General features: G+C 33.4%; 1 protein-coding gene across 1 annotated transcript in view; it reads left to right on the forward strand.

Annotated features, from left to right (window-relative positions):
- Positions 1 to 19,599, forward strand: part of CEP85L (centrosomal protein 85 like) — a 173,083-nt gene that overhangs the window by 17,405 nt on the left and 136,079 nt on the right. Inside the window, exon 2 of the mRNA XM_036925048.2 lies at positions 17,384 to 17,542. Coding sequence (XP_036780943.1) covers positions 17,384 to 17,542 — 159 coding nt within the window. The remainder of the gene's footprint in view (positions 1 to 17,383; positions 17,543 to 19,599) is intronic.

The raw sequence follows: 19,599 nt of genomic DNA on the forward strand, positions 1-19,599 counted from the left end.
GTGACTCAGTGTCTTTTGATTGGTGCATTCAGACTGTTTACATTTAGGGTGATTATCGATAGGTATGTACTTATTGCTATAGCAGGCTTTAGATTCTTGGTTTTCAAAGGTTCACGGGTAATTTCCTTACTATCTAAGAGTGTAACTTAACTCAGAATGCTATTACAAACATAATCTAAAGGTTCTTTTTTTTTTTTCTCCTCGTTCTTCCTCCTCCATTCTTTATATATTAGGTATCATATTCTGTACTCTTTGTCTATCCCTTGTCTGACTTTAGGGGTAGTTGGTTTAATTTTGCATTTGCTTAGAATTAATTGTTTGACTTTCTTTTTTTATTATAATTTTTTTATTAAGGTCTTATTGATATACACTCTTATGAAGATTTCATATGAAAAACAATGTGGTTATTACATTCACCCATATTATCAAGTCCCCCCCATATCCCTTTGCAGTCACTATCCATCAGTGTGGTAAGACGCCACAGAGTCACTACTTGTCTTCTCTGTGCTACACTGTCTTCCCCATAATTCCCTTCACACCATATGTACTAATCATAATACCTCTCAGTCCCTTTCTCCCTGCCTCCCCACCCGTCCTTCCTCACCCCTCCCCTTTGGTAACTGCTTGTTCCATCTTGGAGTCTGTTGCTGTTTTTATTCCTTCAGTTTTGCTTTGTTGTTATACTCCACAGATGAGCAAAACCATTTGGTACTTGTCTTTTTCTGCCTGGCTTATTTCTTAGTAATTAATTGTTCTACTTTTTAAAATTACAATTTACCTGATAATATCCCCCAGCTTCATTCATGTTGCTATAAATGGTAGGATTTGTTTCATTCTAATGGCTGAGTAGTATTTCATTGTGTATATATACCACATCTTCTTTATCCATTCATCTACTTATGGACACTTAGGTTGCTTCTATATCTTGGCTATTGTAAGTAGTGCTGCAATAAACATAGGGGTGCATATGTCTTTTTGAATCTGAGAACTTGTATTCTTTGGGTAAATTCCTAGGAGTGGGATTCTGGGTTAAATGGTATTTCTATTTTTAGTTTTTTGAGGACCCTCCATATTGCTTTCCACAATAGTTGAACTAGTTTACATTCCCATCAGCTATGCAGGGGGGTTCTCCCATCTCCACATCGCTGACAGCATTTGTTGTTCTTAGTCTTTGATGCTGGCCATTCTAACTGGTGTGAGGTGATATTTCATTGTGGTTTTAATGTTCTACATGCTTTACTGTGGCTTTATTACCTCAGGTGACAGCTATTTAGCCTTAGGAACATGTCCGTCTATAGCAGTCCCTGCAGAATTCACTGCAGAGATGGTTTGTGGGAGGTAAATTCAGATTTTGCTTATCTGGAAATTGTTTAATCCCTCCTTCCAATTTATATGATAATCTTGTTGGGTAGAGTATTCTTGTTTCGATGTCCTTCTGCTTCATTGCATTAAATATTATATCATGCCACTCCCTCTGTCCTGTAAGGTTTCTGCTGAGAAGTCTGATGAAAGCCTGGTGGATTTTCTTTTGTATGTGATCTTTTTTCTCTTTCTGGCTGGTTTTAATAATCTGGTCTTATCATTGATCTTTTCTATATTAATTATTATATGTCTCGGTGCTGTCTTGCTTGGGTACCTTGTGTTGGGATATCTGTGCACCTTCGTGGCCTGATTTCCTTCCCCATATTGGGGAAGTTTTCAGGAATTACCTCCTCAAAGACACTTTCTATCCCTTTTTCTCTCTCTTATTCTTCTGATACCCCTATAATGTGAATATTGTTCTGTTTGGATTGGTCACACTGTTCTCTCAATATTCTTTCATTCCTGGAGATGCTTTTTCCTCTGTGTGCCTCAGCTTCTTTGTATTCCTCTTCTCTAATTTCTATTTCATTTATTGTCTCCTCCACTGTATCTAGTCTGCTTTTAAACTCCTCCATTGTATTCTGTAATGATTGGATCTCCATCCTGAATTCATTCCTGAGTTCTTGAATATTTTTCTATACCTCCATGAGCATCTTTGATTTTTATTTTGAAATCTCTTTCAGGAAGATTGATCAGTTAAGTTTCACTTGCCCCTTTTTTGTGTGTTTGTGGAATTTGATTTGAACCAAGTTCCTTTGACTTGTATGTGGTGACCTCTAGTGCCTAGAAGCTCTACTCTCTGGAGCTGCTCGGACCCTTGAGCAATTTCGGGTTCACAGGAAAGTGGTGCTAGTGCCTTGTTCCATGAGGTCTTTTCTTTTCTCCAGGTGTATGCAGTCTTGCATAGCCTACTTTCCTGTTTCTCTTTCAGGATTAGTTGTATTATTTATATTTTCATATTATATGTGGTTTTGGGTGGAGTCCTCTTTGTTACCTCTCACGCTGCCATCTTTCTGTGTCTCTCTTAATCATAGGAAATATATATTGCCTTGCCAAGACACTGCTGAGGCTGTTTTGAAGCTTTTTCATTGATATGGAGCATTCCATTTCATTTTAGGAATAATGTACTGAAAAGTTTGGCTAGTAAGTAAGTTGTTAAATTTTGGGGAGATATTTATGAATTCTCTCAAAAGTTTTATTATGGAATGTTTTAAAACTACAATTTTATTTTTGTTTTAGCATTTTAATGTATTGTGTAGGGTTCTTAGGTTCCTAAGTATCAGAAAATAAATGGCTAATTGAGAAATAATTAACCTAGTTTCCTTCCTTTTGAGGTTAATGGCTACGTAAATAAAAGTAGCATTTATTAGGTCTCACACTTCCTTATTTAGGAACATTTATTTGATTGGGGTCTTGATTTTCTGCTGTGTGCTGATGGTCCTTAGTTTTGTCATAAAAACATTTAGGATAGTTTCTCTGTTAGTTGATATTGTGAAATGGTTGTATTAAGAGGGAAAGGTTTTTGCCCTCTGCAATGCCACATTGTATACTCCCTTACTTTTGGAGTATTTTTATTAAAAATCTCAGTTTTTACTATACATCATTTTTTCTATTTTATAAATAGAAACAAAAGCTTATGAGAGACTAAATTAAATATGTGATCCTCATTCCAAGTAGCTACCAAAATATTTTTTTGAATATAGCATTTTGTGTAACCAAAAGATAAAATACGTTTAGTTCTTTGTTTTATGAGTACTTGGTGAATTTTTATTGGTTTGAATTCACACTTTTTTTTTGAAAGGCGAACTACTTATTTATCCATCTGGTCATGTTCTTAATTGAGGTAATTGTAAGCCTGAACCAACCTAGTTTAAGGCTCTTCCTTGTTATACTAGAATTAAAAATAAGGAAATTCAGAATCACATCTGAAGGATATAGTCTTACAACCTTTTGTGGTAATGTTTTTAAAATTATTTACATGGTTTTAATGAATTTCCAGCTTTATATTTAGAAAGTAAAAAACACTAGCTGTTGATTGCTTAAAATTTGTTTTAAATCCTTAAATGCAAGAAAACAAATTAACTTAGATTGAGATGGATTTTTTTTTCTAGTTTAAGATGTAATTGATATATAATGTATTAAGATTTATAATATAATGATTTGGTGTATGTATATATTGTGAAATGAACACCACAAAAGTTTTGTTAAACAAAAATCACCACATACAGTTTGTCTTGCCAATGGGTTTCAGCCCTGGGCAAGTTCACCCTGGATTCCATGTGACCAAAGAAATGACAGTAGAACGTTCTTGGGGTGAAAAAGTATATGCAACTTTATTCCCATGGTTGCAGGTCAATCACTAGAACCCTGTCCACTCAGAGCTAGTCTGCATGCAGAAAGCCGTTCTCTGCCTCTGGTCCTCTCTGCCCCTGCAGCCGTCTTAGTGTCTGTTCTCGGTGCTGCTACCACTTCAGTCTTGTTTCTGCTCTGCTGCAGCCTTAAAGCTGTGGTACCATTTTTCCCCCAGAGCACTGGGTGGAGCTCTTTATATAGAGTCAGTAACAATGTGTTGCCCACACATGTGTAGTTAAGTAGCTAACCAGGGCCATGTGAGAATAAGGGCTACAGGAACCTTCACTTTATCCACAGTTGCAAATTTTTATCTTGTGATGAGAACTTTTAAGATTTACTCTTTACTTTGGAATATACAATACTGTATTGTTAAGTATAGTCACCATGTTGTACATTGCATCCCCAGAACTTATCTTTTAACTCTAAGTTTGTACTTTTTAACCACCTTTGCCCATTTTCCCCACCTCCCACCCCTTGTCCTTGGCAGCCAGCAATCTGTTCTCTGTTGCTATGAATTTGGGTTTTTTTACATTCTGTATATAAGTGAGATAAGACAGCATCTGTCTTTCTCTGTCTGGCATATTTCACTTAGCACATTCCCTGATGTCTACCCATGTTGTCACAAATGGTAGAACTTTGTTTTTTATGTCTGAATAATATTCAGTTGTACATAAATATCACATTTCCTTTGTTCATTGTTGGTGGACACTTAGGTTGTTTTCATATGTTTCAATGAACATGGGAGTGCAGATATCCCTTCCACATAACTATTTCATTTCCTTTAAATACATACCTAGAGGTGGATTTACTGAATCATATGGTAGTTCTGTTCTTAAGTTTTTGAGGACCCTCCATGCTGTTTTCTGTAGTGGCTACACCAATTTACATTCCTACCAACAATGCCAAGGGCTTACTTTTCTCCACATCCTGGCCAACACTTGTGATTTCTTATCTTTTTGATAATGGTCATTCTAACAGATGTGAGATGATATTGTTGTCGTGTTGATTTGCATTTCCCTTAGCACCTTTTCATGTACCTGTTGGCCATTTCTATGTCTTCTTTGGAAAAATATCTTTTCAGTTCCTCTGCCCATGTTTTAATCAGTTTTGTTTGTTTTTTGCTACTGAGTTGTAAGAGTTCTTTATATATTTCGGATATATACCTTACCAGATATATGATTTACAAGTGTTTCCTCCCATTCCATAGGTTCCATCATTTTGTTGTACTTTCCTTTGCTGTGTAGAAGTCTTTTAGTTTGATGTAGTCTCACTTGTTTATTTTTATTTTTGCTTTTGTCACCTTTGCTTTGGGTGTCAAATTCAACAATATCATTGCCGAAATTGGTATCAAGGTGCTTACCCCCACATTTCTTCTAAGAATTTTGTGGTTTTAGGTCTTAATTTCAAGTTTTTACCCATTTTGAGTAGATTTTTGGGTATGGTGTAAGATAGAGGTCCCATTTCATTCTTTTGTGTGTGGCTGTCCAGTTTTCCCAACACCATTTATTGAAGAGACTATCCTTTCCCATTGTATATTCTTGGCTCCTTTGTAGTATATTAATTGATCATATATGTATGGGTTTATTTCTGGGCTCTTTTCCATTGACATGTGTGTCTGTTTCTATGTCTAGCAATTAAAAAAATATATACCTTTGTACATTAATTCACTTAATTATCACAATGACCCTATAAGAAGATACTATGATTTTTCATCTTTTACATATGAGAAAGCTGATGCACAAATTGAGTGACTTACTCAAGGTCTCACTGCTAATATGATGTGGTATGGAATTGGAACCCTGGGAGCCTGGTTTCACAGTCCACATTCTCTTCTACTACAGTGTATTATTAATTCTGTAATAATAGAAAAAAATTAAAACTATTGGGATCAATTATCCTGGAGATAAAAAGTACTAAAATGTAGTGGAGGACTGAATGAAGAACATAAATCTCACTATGTTAAGTTTCTTCCATCTTAGCTAGATATTCTCCAGCATAGTACAAGATTTTCTGTTTTTTTCCCCCCTGGTTACTGTAATATGAATATTTTTCTATGTGTTTTTGTGTTCTATTTAATTTTTTGTGACTTTTTTTTGTGTTATCTGGCCCTATTGGAGATTGTTTTGCCATATTTATTAGGAATTTTGGCCATCAGCTCCTCAAACATTTATAATTATTAGTATTTTTTTGGTTGCTTTGGAAAACTATTTACTGATCTATATAGATATATACATGCAAATTGGCCCAAGTAATAGTTTAAAAATCTCTTGGATTTTAGAATAAACAAACAACAGTAAAAAAATCCCTGTTTTAATCTTTCTTCTAATGGGAAGAGTATTTTTTCTTTTTGGTATCATTAATCTACAATTACATAAGGAACATTATGTTTACTAGAGTCCCCCCATCACCAAGTCCCCCCCATATACCCCATTACAGTCACTATCCATCAGCATAGTAAGATGCTATAGAATCACTACTTGTCTTCTCTGTGTTGTACAACCCTCCCTGTGCCCCCACTACATTATGTCTGCTAATAGTAATGCCCCCCCCTTTTGTTCCCCTTATCTCTCCCTTCCCTAACTGTGAGTCCATTCTTGGGTTCTGTGCATCTGCTGCTGTTTTGTTCCTTCAGTTTTTATCATTGTTCTTATACTCCACAGATGAGTGAAATTATTTGATACTTGTCTTTCTCCACCTGGCTTATTTCACTGAGCATAATACCCTCTAGCTCTATCCATGTTGTTGCAAATGGTAGGATTTTTTTTCTACTTATGGCTAAATAATATTCCATTGTGTATATGGACACTTAAATTGCTTCCATTTCTTGGCTACTGTAAATAGTGCTGCGATAAACATAGGGGTGCATGTGTGTTTTTCAAACTGGGCTGCTGTATTCTTAGGGTAAAGTCCTAGGAGTGGAATTCCTGGGTCAAATGGTATTTTTATTTTTAGTTTTTTGAGGAACCTCCATACTGCTTTCCACAATGGTTGAACTAATTTACATTCCCACCAGCAGTGTAGGCAGGTTGGGAAGAGTATTTTTTAGATCTAATAATAAGGCTTCCAAAATTCTAATTTTATACCACAAACATTTATTGGGTATCCAGAGGTAATAATGACTGTATATACCAATACTTAGTGCCTAACTGTGCAGCTTTGTGGTAGGGACTTAAAAAAAATGGTCTTTCAATGTTCCCAAATTTGGTGAAGGAGAACAAAGTCATATGCATATGGGTTAATGTAATTTAGTAAATGCTGTTGTGGAATTTTGAATGATATATTAAAAGAGTACAAAGTTGTAGTTATTTAATACCACCTGGAAGAATCAGAAAACATTTAGAGCAAATTAATTCTGAATTGGGACTCTTAAAGACAGTAGAGAAGGGGAATAGCTTGGTGTCATGAAAGAACATGATCTGTTTGGAGGCAGTGGTTATAGGTATGTGTTGTCTAAAGTGTTTGCAGTAGGAGAGTAGGAATGGGGGAGGTAGGGATTGTAAAGTATTAGAAAATAAGGCTGCTGATTTTTGAAGAACTTTGCCAAATTTAAGGAATATAAGTTTTATTAAATACTGCATATATTATTATAAATATTTATACTTAATATATTAAATATGGTATATTTAATAAAACAGATAAACCACAGACCTATGTAAGCAGGGTAATGACATAAATATTTTTTATTTTAAGAAGGTAATTCTGATAGGGTAGAGGCTGGCAATCTGTAACAATGGGGATTGGAGAGGAGAGATCTTCAGTTAATACTTTCAAAATGGACTGAGGAGTTTCAGAAACTGATTAGATGTATAGTATGGGTTAAGGAAAAGAGATTTTTTTGTTTTGTTCTCAAGATTTAATTTTGACTTAGTTGTACTTTAATTTCTTTTGATAATAGAATTGGGGCAGTGAAGGCAGCTGTTTAAGTAAACTGATTTAATTGCACTGTTCTGAACTTTTTTCAAAAGTACTTTGCATTTGTTAATATTTCAACATGTTAAAATGTGAGATAAGTGCATCTTATGTCATAAAAAGGTAATTTTTTTTTGTTATTTTCTGTTGCGTTCTGTTCTATTATATTTTAAAAGGTTGGTCTCAGTCCACTAAATGGGTGGTAACTTGCATTTTGAAAAGCACTGCAATTTATATTCATGTTTTGTATTATATATTCAGCTTTTTATGTGAAAGTGTAAATCTGCTTTGTCATTCATGCTGTTTTCCTCTGACAGAGTTGTCATTAAAGAATTCAATAGGATTAGTTATTCTAAGTGCAGTTACAGATATATTAACATACTGTGGAAGACCTGACACTGTATGCATTTTTGCTTCCAATTTAAGCAAAAGTTTTAGAAAGAAAATAAAATATAACAGGTTATTTCTTCATTTGGATGCTAATCTTCCTGTATTTCCAGTGTAAGAAATATTAATAATTTTTAAGATAAGATACACCTGGGCATTTAGTATTCTATTGAAAATAATTGAAATTTGTATTAAAATGTATAACCCACTGTCTTCCAAAGAGAAGTTCCAATGTATGGTGTCTTGGGATCTGTGCTATTCTCTTAGAAATGCTCCTGTCTTTGTCTTAGAACTGATTTTACAGCCATCCAATTGCTTTACTATGGTAGAATCTGGGTGAAACTTTGTTGTTGAAGATCACTGAGTCTTATTTTAACTTTTTTTTTTTAAGTGCAAAGCACACATCTAGAAGTTGAATAGTTAACCATTTCAGTTAGCATAGTCTGTAACTATTGTGTGAGAAAATCTCCCTTATTGTATCACTTGGTAAACATATTTTCACATCTATTTCTTACTGCTTTGTGATTCTGGATTGACTTGAATAGAAGCAAGACGTCGTTCTTCTCAGACTGATTTCATTATAAAGATTAGGGTGTTATTTTATTCATGACATTTGTTAATTAACTTAAGTGTTCCAGGTACATAAAATATATTGGATCTTTTTAAAAAAGAAAAGTAGTTATTTAAAGGTTAAGACATGTGAGTTTAGGCTTATGGAGATCAACTTATATAGGTAATTCTGTCATTTTATTATGTTTCTGTCATTTTGGGAAGCCTGAGTGAATTGCTTTGCTTTCTTTAAAAGGAAGAGTTTAGTAAAAATAAGGTCATTGTGATATCTCATAAGCATATTATATTATCTTACTGATTTAAAAGAATAAGGTGTTCTGAAAAGGACACCTGTTTTCCCCACTGATTAATCCAGTGATTTGTCTGATGTGATTGGACTTGATATCTGCTTTCTTCTCTAGAGTTCTTTTGATGATACCTTTCTAGAAAAAACGACCACACTGTGTTTTTTTTGCAAAGTATTTGAATTGCTGTTTCTCTTGTGGAAAATAGAATCTCCTACAGCTTTAAAAAGCATCATCTTTTTCTTCTAATAGAAGTTTATTATGATATTATTAAACAGACTTTAGCTATGAACCAGAACAAAGAACAAATAATCTGTTCCAAGTTCTTTATTTTGAATTTGAAGAAATCTTTATTCTTTTTTATAGATTTAGTTAATTTTGTGTACATTAACATGTGGTTTTGTATTTTTGAATATTTTAAAAAGTTATTGTAGTTTGATTTACATGTTAGAATGTGTCCATTTTGTTCCACACTAGGCCAAATAAAGTTGTGTACCCATCAGTGAAAAAATAAAACCAAAGACTTTTATTAATAGTTACTTAGCACAGGTAAAGAATAATAATTAAGAGGTGTGTAAATGATGTTGACTTACTTGGTTTATAAGCAGTGGGGGCTAAGTGTTTTTCAAAAATTAATGCATTTTTTCTCATCAGTTTAATTAAACTATTATAATTACAAGAAAAATAAAACCATGAAGGTCAAAGAAATCTCTAGTAATCTTACCATCTAGAGAAAACTTCTAGTAGTATTTTGTTATATTTTTTTCTAGTTGCTCTGTGCTTTCTTTGTTTGAATCTTTACTATATTCTGGCTGCAAGCTCTGAGTAAGGTCTGGAAGACATGGTCTTTGCCCCTGATGAATATTAGTACAGTCTGAAAAGAGGACAGATACATGATCAGATAACTTTAGTTTAATTTGGCAGATGCTAGGCTGGAGACAGGCAAAAAAGAGTTCAGAGAATTCTTCCACAATATGAAATCTGAGGTTATTTGTGAATTCCCCACATATTAAATTTTGTGTTTTGTTACTTAGGTTCACAATATAAGCATTTTTTATGCTTTTTTAATTCTTCAGTGCTTTAATGGCCAAAATTCTGTTCCCTTTTTTATTTGCAATTGTTCTGTATTAGAACCTATGCTTAAGGAACATTGTTTTGTCTGTAACTCCACTCCCCCAAATGTTGGATTATTATTTCTTTTTTTCCTTAGTTTCATTGAGTGTAGTTGACAAATAGTATTACATTAAAGTTTAAATGTGTTGATTTGGTATATGCATAAATAATGAAAAGATTCTCACCAGAGCTAATTAGTACATCTCTCAGCTCATATATTTACCTTTTTTTTAGTTGAGTATGCTAAAGTTCTGCTTTCTTAGTAAATTTCAAGGATACAAAGCAGTTTTGCTAATTTACAGTCATTATATTCTACATAAGATTCTCAGACTTAGTCATTTAATAACTGAGAGTTTGTATCCTACCATTCTTTCCCCATTTCCCCACCCCCTAGACCCTGACAACCATCATTCTGTGAGTTCAACTTTTAAAATTCCACATGTATTATATGCACTGCAGTATATGTCTTTTCCTTGCTTATTTCACTTATCCTAATGTCCTGGAATTTCATCCATGTTGTCGGAAATGACAGGATTTCATTCCTTGTTCTGGCTGAATAATATTCTACTATGTATATACACTTAGACATCTTTATCCATTCATCTGTCAGTGGACACCTAGGTTATTTTTATACTTTGCCTATTGTGAATAACTATTCAGTGAACATAGGAATTCAGATACTTCTTTGAGATAGTGATTTTGTTTCCTTTGGATATATATCAAGAAGTGGGAATGCTAGATCATATGATAGTTTTATTTTTAGTTTATTGAGGAAATTCATACTGTTTTCCATAGCAGCTGTACTAGTTTACATTAAGTTCCGCTTTTCTCCACACCCTCGCCAGCATTTGTTATAGCTTGTCTTTCTGATAACAGATATCCTAACAGGTGTGAGATGATACCTCATTGTGGTTTGGATTTGATTTCCCTGATGGATAGTATTGTCGAACACCTTTTCATGTACCTGTTGACCATTTGTATGTCTTCTTTGGAAAAATGTATGTGCAGGCCCTTTGCCCATTAAGAAAATTTTTTTTTTTACTATTGTGTCCATTTTTACTATTGAGTTCATTTTATTTTTGATATTAACCCCTTATCAGTTGCAATTATTTTCTCCCATTCCATAGGTAGCCCTTTCATTTTGTTGATAGTTTCCTTTGCTATGCATAAGCTTTTTCATTTGATGCAGTCCCACTTGTTTATTTTTACTTTTGTTGCCTTTACTCTTGGTGTCAAATCCAGAAATCATTGCCAAGACCAATGTTAAGGAGCTTACCCTCTGTGTTTCTTCTAGGAGTTTTATGGCTTCAAGGTCTTATGTTCAAGTCTTTATTTTGAGTTGATTTTTATGTATGGTGTAAGTAAGATGGGGTCCAGCTTCATTCTTTCTTTCTGATAACAGATATCCTATATAATTGTCCAGTTTTCACAGCACCATTTATTGAAGAGACCATCTTTTCCCCACTGTTTATTCTGGGCTCTTTTGCAGTAAATAATTTGATCATATATGCATGGGTTTATTTGTGGACTCTTTTCCATTGATCTACGTGTCTTTTTTTAATGCCAGTACTGTAGTTTTTTGATTACTGTAGCTTTGTACTATTGTTTGAAATCAAGAGGTTGATGCCTCTAGCTTTGTTTTTTCTCAGGATTGTTTGGTTATTTGGGGTCTTTTGGGATTCTATCCAAATTTAAAAATTGTTTTTTGTATTTCTGTGAAAAATGGCATTGAAATTTTTATACTGATTTTGAGTCTGTTAATCATTTGGGTAGAATGGACATTTGAACAATATTAATTCTTCAGTGCATGAACATTTATCTTTCCATTTATTTGTGTCTTCAGTTGTTTTCATTAGTGTATTATAGTTTTAGATGTACAGATCTTGCATCTCATTTTAATTTACTCCTAAGTATTTTATTCTTTTTTGATGCAGTTGTAAGATTGTTTTCTTAATCTCTTTCCAGTAGTTTATTGTTAGTGTATAGAAAGAAGCACAACTGATTTTTATATATTGGTACTGTTTCCTTCACCTTTACTGAATCTGATTGTTTCCAACAGCTTTTTATTTGGTGGAATCTTAGGGTTTTCTGTCTGTAAGGTCATGTTATCTGCAAATAGAGATAGTTTTACTTCTTCGAATGCCTTTTGTTTTTCTTGCCCAATTTCTCTGGCAAGGACTTTAAATACTATGTTAAGTAAAAGTGATTAGAGTAGGTGTCCTTGTCTTATTCTTGATCTCAAAGGAAAAGCTTTCAGCTTTTTACTGTTTTGAGTATGATCACTGTGGGCTTGTCATATATGACTTTAATACATTGAGGTGTATTCTCTCTGTACTCAATTTGTTGAGAATTTTTAATGAAGAAAGGATGTTTAATTTTGTCAAATACTTTTCTACATCTATTGTGATGATCATATGATTTCTGTCCTTCATTTTGTTAATGTGTGCTGTATAACATTTACTGAGTTATATGTTGAAGCGTACTTGCATCCTTGGAATAAATCTCACTTGATCATGTATGATCCTTTTTAATGTGCTGTGGAATTTGGTTTGCTAATATTTTGTGGAATTTTTCACCTGTATTTATCAAGGATATTGGCCTGGAATTTCTTTTATTGTAGTGTCTTTGTCTGGCTTGTTTTCATGGTAATGATGGGCTCTTAAAAGGAGTATGGAAGTGGTCTCATTTCTTCTGTTTTCTGAAAGTTTGAGAAGGATTGTTACAATTCTTTAAATGTTTGGTAGGGGATTGTTTTATAGTTCTTGGTGTACAGGTCTTTTACTTCCTTGGTTTAATTTACTCCTAACTATTTTATTCTTTTGATATAATTGTAGCATTGTAAAATTGTAGAATTATAACTAATGGGTAAATTCCCCAGTGAAGTCATCTGGTCTTGGACATTTCTTTGTTGGGAGGTTTTTGATTACTGATTCAATGTCCTTACTAGTAATTGGTCTGTTTAGATTTTCTGTATTTTTGTGGTTCATTCTTGGTAGGATGTATGTCTGTAGGAATTTATCTGCTGTTGTGTAATTGTTCATAGCAGTTTCTTATCATCCTTTGTATATTTCTGTGGGTTCAGTTACAATATCTCCTTTTTCATTTCTGACTTATTTGTTTGAGACTTTTTTTTTCTCTTTTCAGTCAGGCTTGTCAATTTTACCTTTTCAGAACATCAGCTCTTGTTGCATTGATATTTTCTATTGTCTTTTTAGTTTAATTTATTTTCACTCTGATCCTTGTTGCTTCCTTCTTAATACTAACTTTGGGTTTTGCTTTTCTTGTTCCTTACAGTATAAATTTAGATTGTTTATTTGAGCTCTTTTTTTATTTATCGCTATAAACTTCCCTCTTAGAACAACTTTTGCATGCTCTAAGTTTGGGTACATTGAGTTTCTATCATCATTTGTCTCAGATATTTATTTATTTATTTTTTGACCCACTGGTTGTTTAGGAGCATATTGTTTAATCTCCATATATTTGTGAATTTTCTAGTTTTCTTTTTGTACTTGATTTATAGTTTCATACCATTGTGGTCAGAAAAGATGTTTGATATATTGTAAATCTTCTTTTATTTATTAAGGCTTGTTTTTGGCATAACAAAATCTGTCCTAGAGAATGTTACATATGCACTTTAGAGAAATGTGTATTCTCTATCTCTGTCTATGGAGAGAGACTTATCATAAAGAATTCATGTGATTATAGAGGTTGACGAGTCCCAAGATAATCTGCAGGGTGAGTTGGTAAGTTGGAGACCCAGGAGAGGCAATGGTTTAGTTCCAACATAAGTATCCTGAGATCCAGAATAGCTGATGATGTAGTTCCAGTGTGAAGTCTGAGAGGCTCAAAACCCAGGAAGAGCTTAATGTTTCAGGTCTAGTTTGAATAGAGGAAAAAACCAGTGTTCTATTTCAAAGACTGTCAAGTAGGAAGAATTTTTTCTTAGGGTTGGGTCAGCCTTTTCTATTTATACCTTAAACTAGTTGGAAGAGGCCTATACACATTTGGAGGGCAATGTGTTTTATTATATCTACCAATTTAAATATTAATCTCATCCAAAGACATCCTCACAAAAACATACAGAATACTGTTTAACCAGTTTCTGGACATCCATAGTTCAGTCAAGGTGACACATAAAATAACCATCTCACACATGTTCAGCACTGGCTGAGAGTTCTAAACCATATAAGTGAACTGTGACCATTTTATTCTAGAAAAAGAAATTTAAAATGTGGTTGATGTTTTTTGTCTGTAAGAAACCTTAGTAATGCTCCCATGAATTGTCAGATTTTGAACAGCATGACTCACTGATTTGTGCTCTAGAATAAACTAGATTTTCTTCTAAATAAAGGAGTGAATGAACATGCTAGCTGGAGTTACTCATTTTGAATCAGTTGAATTTTAGAGATTATTCTCCAATCGGAATGATTTTTTTACTCTAGATCAGGGGTCTGAAAACCAATGGGTCAAATCTAGCTTGTCACCTGTTATTGTAAAGTTTTATTGCAACATAGCTACACCCATTCTATTGTCAACTGCTTTTACATTACAGTGACAGAGTTAGATAGTTTTGACAAATGGAATGGCTTATAAAGCTGAAAATATTTACTATTTGGCCTTTTACAGAAAAAGTTTTGTGGAGCCATTCTTCCTGGTAATAGTTAATGATATAAGGCTAATTATTAAAGATTTTTCTAGCTTTTGATAATAACACCTTATCATTATCAGTAGATTTTACTTTCTTTTTCCTTCCCCCAATCACTGATGTATGTGCGTGGGTGTGTATGTCCATGTTTCTGTGTGTGTGTAACTATGTACTTTTATGTAAGTGGTTTCCTTAGGCCACAATTTGACAACAATGAATGGGGTAGATGTGTGGTGTGAGCTAATATGTAGCAGTACTTTATACTGGTCAAAATAGTTATAATGTTTAAAAACAAGGGTTTTTAACTTTATTTCAGTGGATTTATGCAGCTTTTGTACAATTATTACTAGGAATCTATTCAATTTATGTATCTTGATCTATGGCTAAGAATCAAATGTTCATGTTATCTGAAAATCAGTAAATAATTTTAAGCATTTTTCCCCCATAAGGTGGTGGTGTATAACAATAATAATAGTAATAATAAAAATAATTACTAATGATAGAGTAACTGTTCCTATAAATGTATTTGTTCCTTTAGTAAAGTATTGTAGACAGCATTAGCATTTAGGTGTAGAGCTCTCTGAAAGCTCCTTTTTCATATATGTAAACGTACAACCTCTTCTCTTACCATGGAATTCTATACATGCAACTATGTAAAGTGTTTCTCTCCCACACGTAACTTTCTGGATGTCATTACATGTTAAAAAAATAGGTCAGTAAAGCCATTTTCAGCACTTAAATATTATCAAATAATTTATAGATACATATTTTGTTTCTAGATATTTATTTTAAGTGGTGCTGCCAGAAATTTCCTTGTGCTTATTATATTCTTTACTTCTCTGTTTTTGTTTTTGGGTAAATTTCTAGTAGAAAGTCTTGTCTATGTTGAGATTTGATATCTGTTCCCAGATGCCCTAAATTAGAAATGTGATATTAATTTATATGCCCACAAAAGTCTATGGATATTTCCTGCACTTTGACATCAGTTTTTCAAATATTTGCCAATAATTCTATGTTTAGGTAATAATGTAGATAATGTAAAAATTGAAAAACTATTGTCTTTTTCATTTCTCTTATTAGTAAGACTGGACATCTTTTCACATATTTATTTGCCATTTACATGTACTCCCAGCTATTCATGCAATTTTCTGAAACAATTATTCTCCAAGGAATTAGATTGCACTTGGGTGAGAAAGTAGTGGGCTGGTTGCCCTTTTTTGATAGTGGTTTAGACAGACTTTGAGTTCTTTAGATGGGATATTATCTGAGGAGATGAATGAGGTCAGTTTAGCATCTACAAAGTATTAAGTGGTTATTCTGAACCTCACAGTTGGTAGCAAGTATCTCTTTGGTCAGTATTTTAAAATCTTGAGTTAATTTAAATGTATATGGCTTTTAAAGCTACTTTTGTACCTGCATCTATAAAATCTAAACAAATTAATTTATTAAGTATAAATAAAAATTCAAAATAATATTGTGGCATAATGTTTTATTATTATAAATTATTATAAATGTTAATGTTGGGATTATTAATAAGGTAGAAAATAGCTTCAGGTCTGGCTTTTAATTTGTTTATGTATTTTGATTTTAATATTGATAAAGAGAGTTACTATCACTAGAAGTGTGGTAAAAATGATGTAATTACTTTTATGGACATGTTTGTTGTTTTGCAAGAAAACACTCCTTACTTGCATGCCAATTTCAATAGTGTATCACATGGTAACTTTGTAAAGATGTCTTGTTTCATATCTGATAAGTGTCCAGTACATTATTTGACCTTTATTTAAATACAGCTGTAATTGCAAACATAAAACACAAATGGCATTAAAATTATGTGATAATAAATCTGTTTTAAGGTAGCCATACAACTACATACAGTGGCATTGAAATTAGGTGGAAGTAATCTGTTTTTAAGGTGTAGCTATTCAGATTTTCTGTATTGTTCTTATTAATTTTTTAAGTATATCATTGAAATGAAAGTCCAGAATTCTTATACAGAATCAGCTCCCACAATTGAGTGTACAGGCTTAAGTGTCCAATTTGAGAATCACTGTGTTAGCCATTAGTAAAGGTATGTGCTTCTATAGCTTTTACATAAAATTCAGGAGATTTAATATTGCTCTTTCAAATTATTGTACTAGTAATATATTTCACAGACAGTACTTGTTATGGATATATTTTAAGAATGATAAAGATTTACTATAACTCAACGGAAAATTGAGCAAAGACCCAGGATGATGCTGTGGTGTTAAACATTTATCAAAAGATAACTAAAGAAATAAAATAATTTTAAACATTAAGCGATGAGGATACAGTAGGAAAAAGATATTTTTTTAAACCTTCCATGAGCATATCCTACTTAGATTGTCATGATTCAATTAGACTTTCCCTGAGCCCAAATCCTTAGCTGATGTCTGTGTATGGAATCACAGATGCCTACTGATCATTTATTCCAGAGCAGAGTGTTGACATTTCTAGATAGACAGATGATAGAATTGACATTTAAAAAAAAGACAGCAGTAAGTGTTTAAAAATTAAAAGCTCAATACCTGTAAGCAGAAATCAGAGTCCTTCAGCCACTAAAAGCTTCTAAATCAGCACTGAATTTATGTATGTGTTGTTTATTTGATGAATCTTGTTTTCATTGATCTATTTTAATTCTAACCTTTTATATCTTGTGTATTTTTTACAAGGCCAAAAAAGGTATCTTCTGCCTACTGATAGATAAAATGTGTTCACTTTTGCATATTTTCCTTTGTAGGCCCAGATTATTCTTCAGCATGGTTACCTGGTAATGAATCATTGTGGCAGGCCACAACTGTTCCATCTAACCACCGAAATAACCATATCAGGCGACATAGTATAGCTTCTGACAGTGGAGACACCGGCATTGGAACTTCCTGTTCTGACAGTGTGGAAGGTGAGCTAAATTCTTAGTGCCTAGACATGAATCTTTGGAGAATGGTTGTGATTACGAACATTCAAGGGATATGTTTTACTATTCCAAACTAAGAAATTATAGTGTTTGAGTATTTAATAATATTCAGTGCTGTTACATACCAATGAAATTGTCCCTCTAGTCATATTAGATTTTCCTTCATTCACTCTTCTAGTTAAACTTTTTGAGATGATTGTTGAGTCACATGCAATTTTAAGAAACAGTACAGAGATTCTATCCAAGTTTTTGAAAGTGTCACCTATATTTGTGGATTTGAATATTTATTTCTTTAGCTTGATAAATTTGCATCATATGTTACATCTCTGTTTTTGATACATACATGTTTAGAATTGCTGTGTATTCTTGGTGGATTGGCCCTTTTATTATTATATAATGTTTCTTGTCTGTCTCCGGTAATTTTTTTGTGCTGTACTTTATCTGAAATAATACTGCCTCTCATGTTTTCTTTTAATTAATATTTAAATGGTATATATTTTCTGTTTCTTTACTTTCAGCCTGTCTGTTCTATATTTGAAGTAAGTTATTTGTAACAGCATACAATTGAATCATGGTTTTTAATTAACTCTGATAGTCTAAATATAATTGGTGTATGTAGACCATTTACATTTAATGTAATTATTGATGTATTAATACTTAAGCTTTCTGTTTGTTCTTTTTGTTACTGTTTTCATTTTCCTGTCATCCTGTGGGTTATTTGAACATTTTTAGAATTCCACTTGGATTTATCTGTAGTATTTTTTTTTTATAAAAAAAATTTTTTTTTGGTGTCATTAATCTACAATTACATGAGCAACATACGGTTACTAGACTCCCCCCATCATTAAGTCCCCACCACATATACTCCATTACAGTCACTGTCCATCAGCATAGTAAGATGCTATAGAATCACTACTTGTCTTCTCTGTGTTGCACAGCCCTCCCCATGCCCCCCCGACATTATGTCTGCTGATCCAAATGCCCCTTTTTTCCGCTTGTCCCTGTCTTCCAACCCATCCTCCCTAGTGCCTTTCCTTTTGGTAACAGTCCATTCTTGAGTTCTGTGCGTTGGCTGCTATTTTGTTCCTTCAGTTTTTGCTTTGCTCTTATACTCCACAGATGAGTGAAATCATCTGATACTTGTCTTTCTCCTCCTGGCTTATTTCACTGAGCATAATACCCTCTAGCCCCATCCATGTTGTTGCAAATGGTAGGATTTGTTTTCTTCTTATGGTTGAGTAATATTCCATTGTGTATATGTACCACATCTTCCTTATCCATTCATCTACTGATGGACACTTAGGTTGCTTCCATTTCTTGGCTATTGTAAATAGTGCTGCGATAAACATAGAGGTGCATATGTTTTTTCAAACTGGGCTGCTGCATTCTTAGGGTAAATTCCTAGAAGTGGGATTCCTGGGTAAAATGGTATTTTTATTTTTAGTTTTTTGAGGAACCTCCATACTGCTTTCCACAATGGTTGAACTAATTTACATTCCCACCAGCAGTGTAGGAGGGTTCCCCTTACTCCTTATCCTCGCCAACATTTGTTGTTGTTTGTCTTTTGGATGGTGGCGATCCTTACTGGTGTGAGGGGACATCTCATTGTGGTTTTAATTTGCATTTCTCTGATGCCTAGCGATGTGGAGCATCTTTTCATGTGCCTGTTGGCCATCTGAATTTCTTCTTTGGAGAAGTGTTCTTTTCAGATCCTCTGCCCATTTTTTAATTGGATTATTTGCTTTTGGTTTGTTGAGGTGTGTGAGCTCTTTATATATTTTGGATGTCAACCCTTTCTCAGATATGTCATTTATGAATATATTCTCCCATACTGTAGGATGTCTTTTTGTTCTATTGATGGTGTCCTTTGCTGTACAGAAGCTTTTCAGCTTGATATAGTCCCACTTGTTCATTTTTGCTTTTGTTTCCCTTGCCTGGGGAAATATGTTCATGAAGAAGTTGCTCATATTTATACCCAAGAGATTTTTCCCTATGTTTTGTTCTAAGAGTTTTATGGTTCCATGACTTACATTCAGGTCTTT

Source organism: Manis pentadactyla, chromosome 12 (genome assembly GCF_030020395.1).
Source record: "Manis pentadactyla isolate mManPen7 chromosome 12, mManPen7.hap1, whole genome shotgun sequence".
Lineage (NCBI taxonomy): Eukaryota > Metazoa > Chordata > Mammalia > Pholidota > Manidae > Manis > Manis pentadactyla.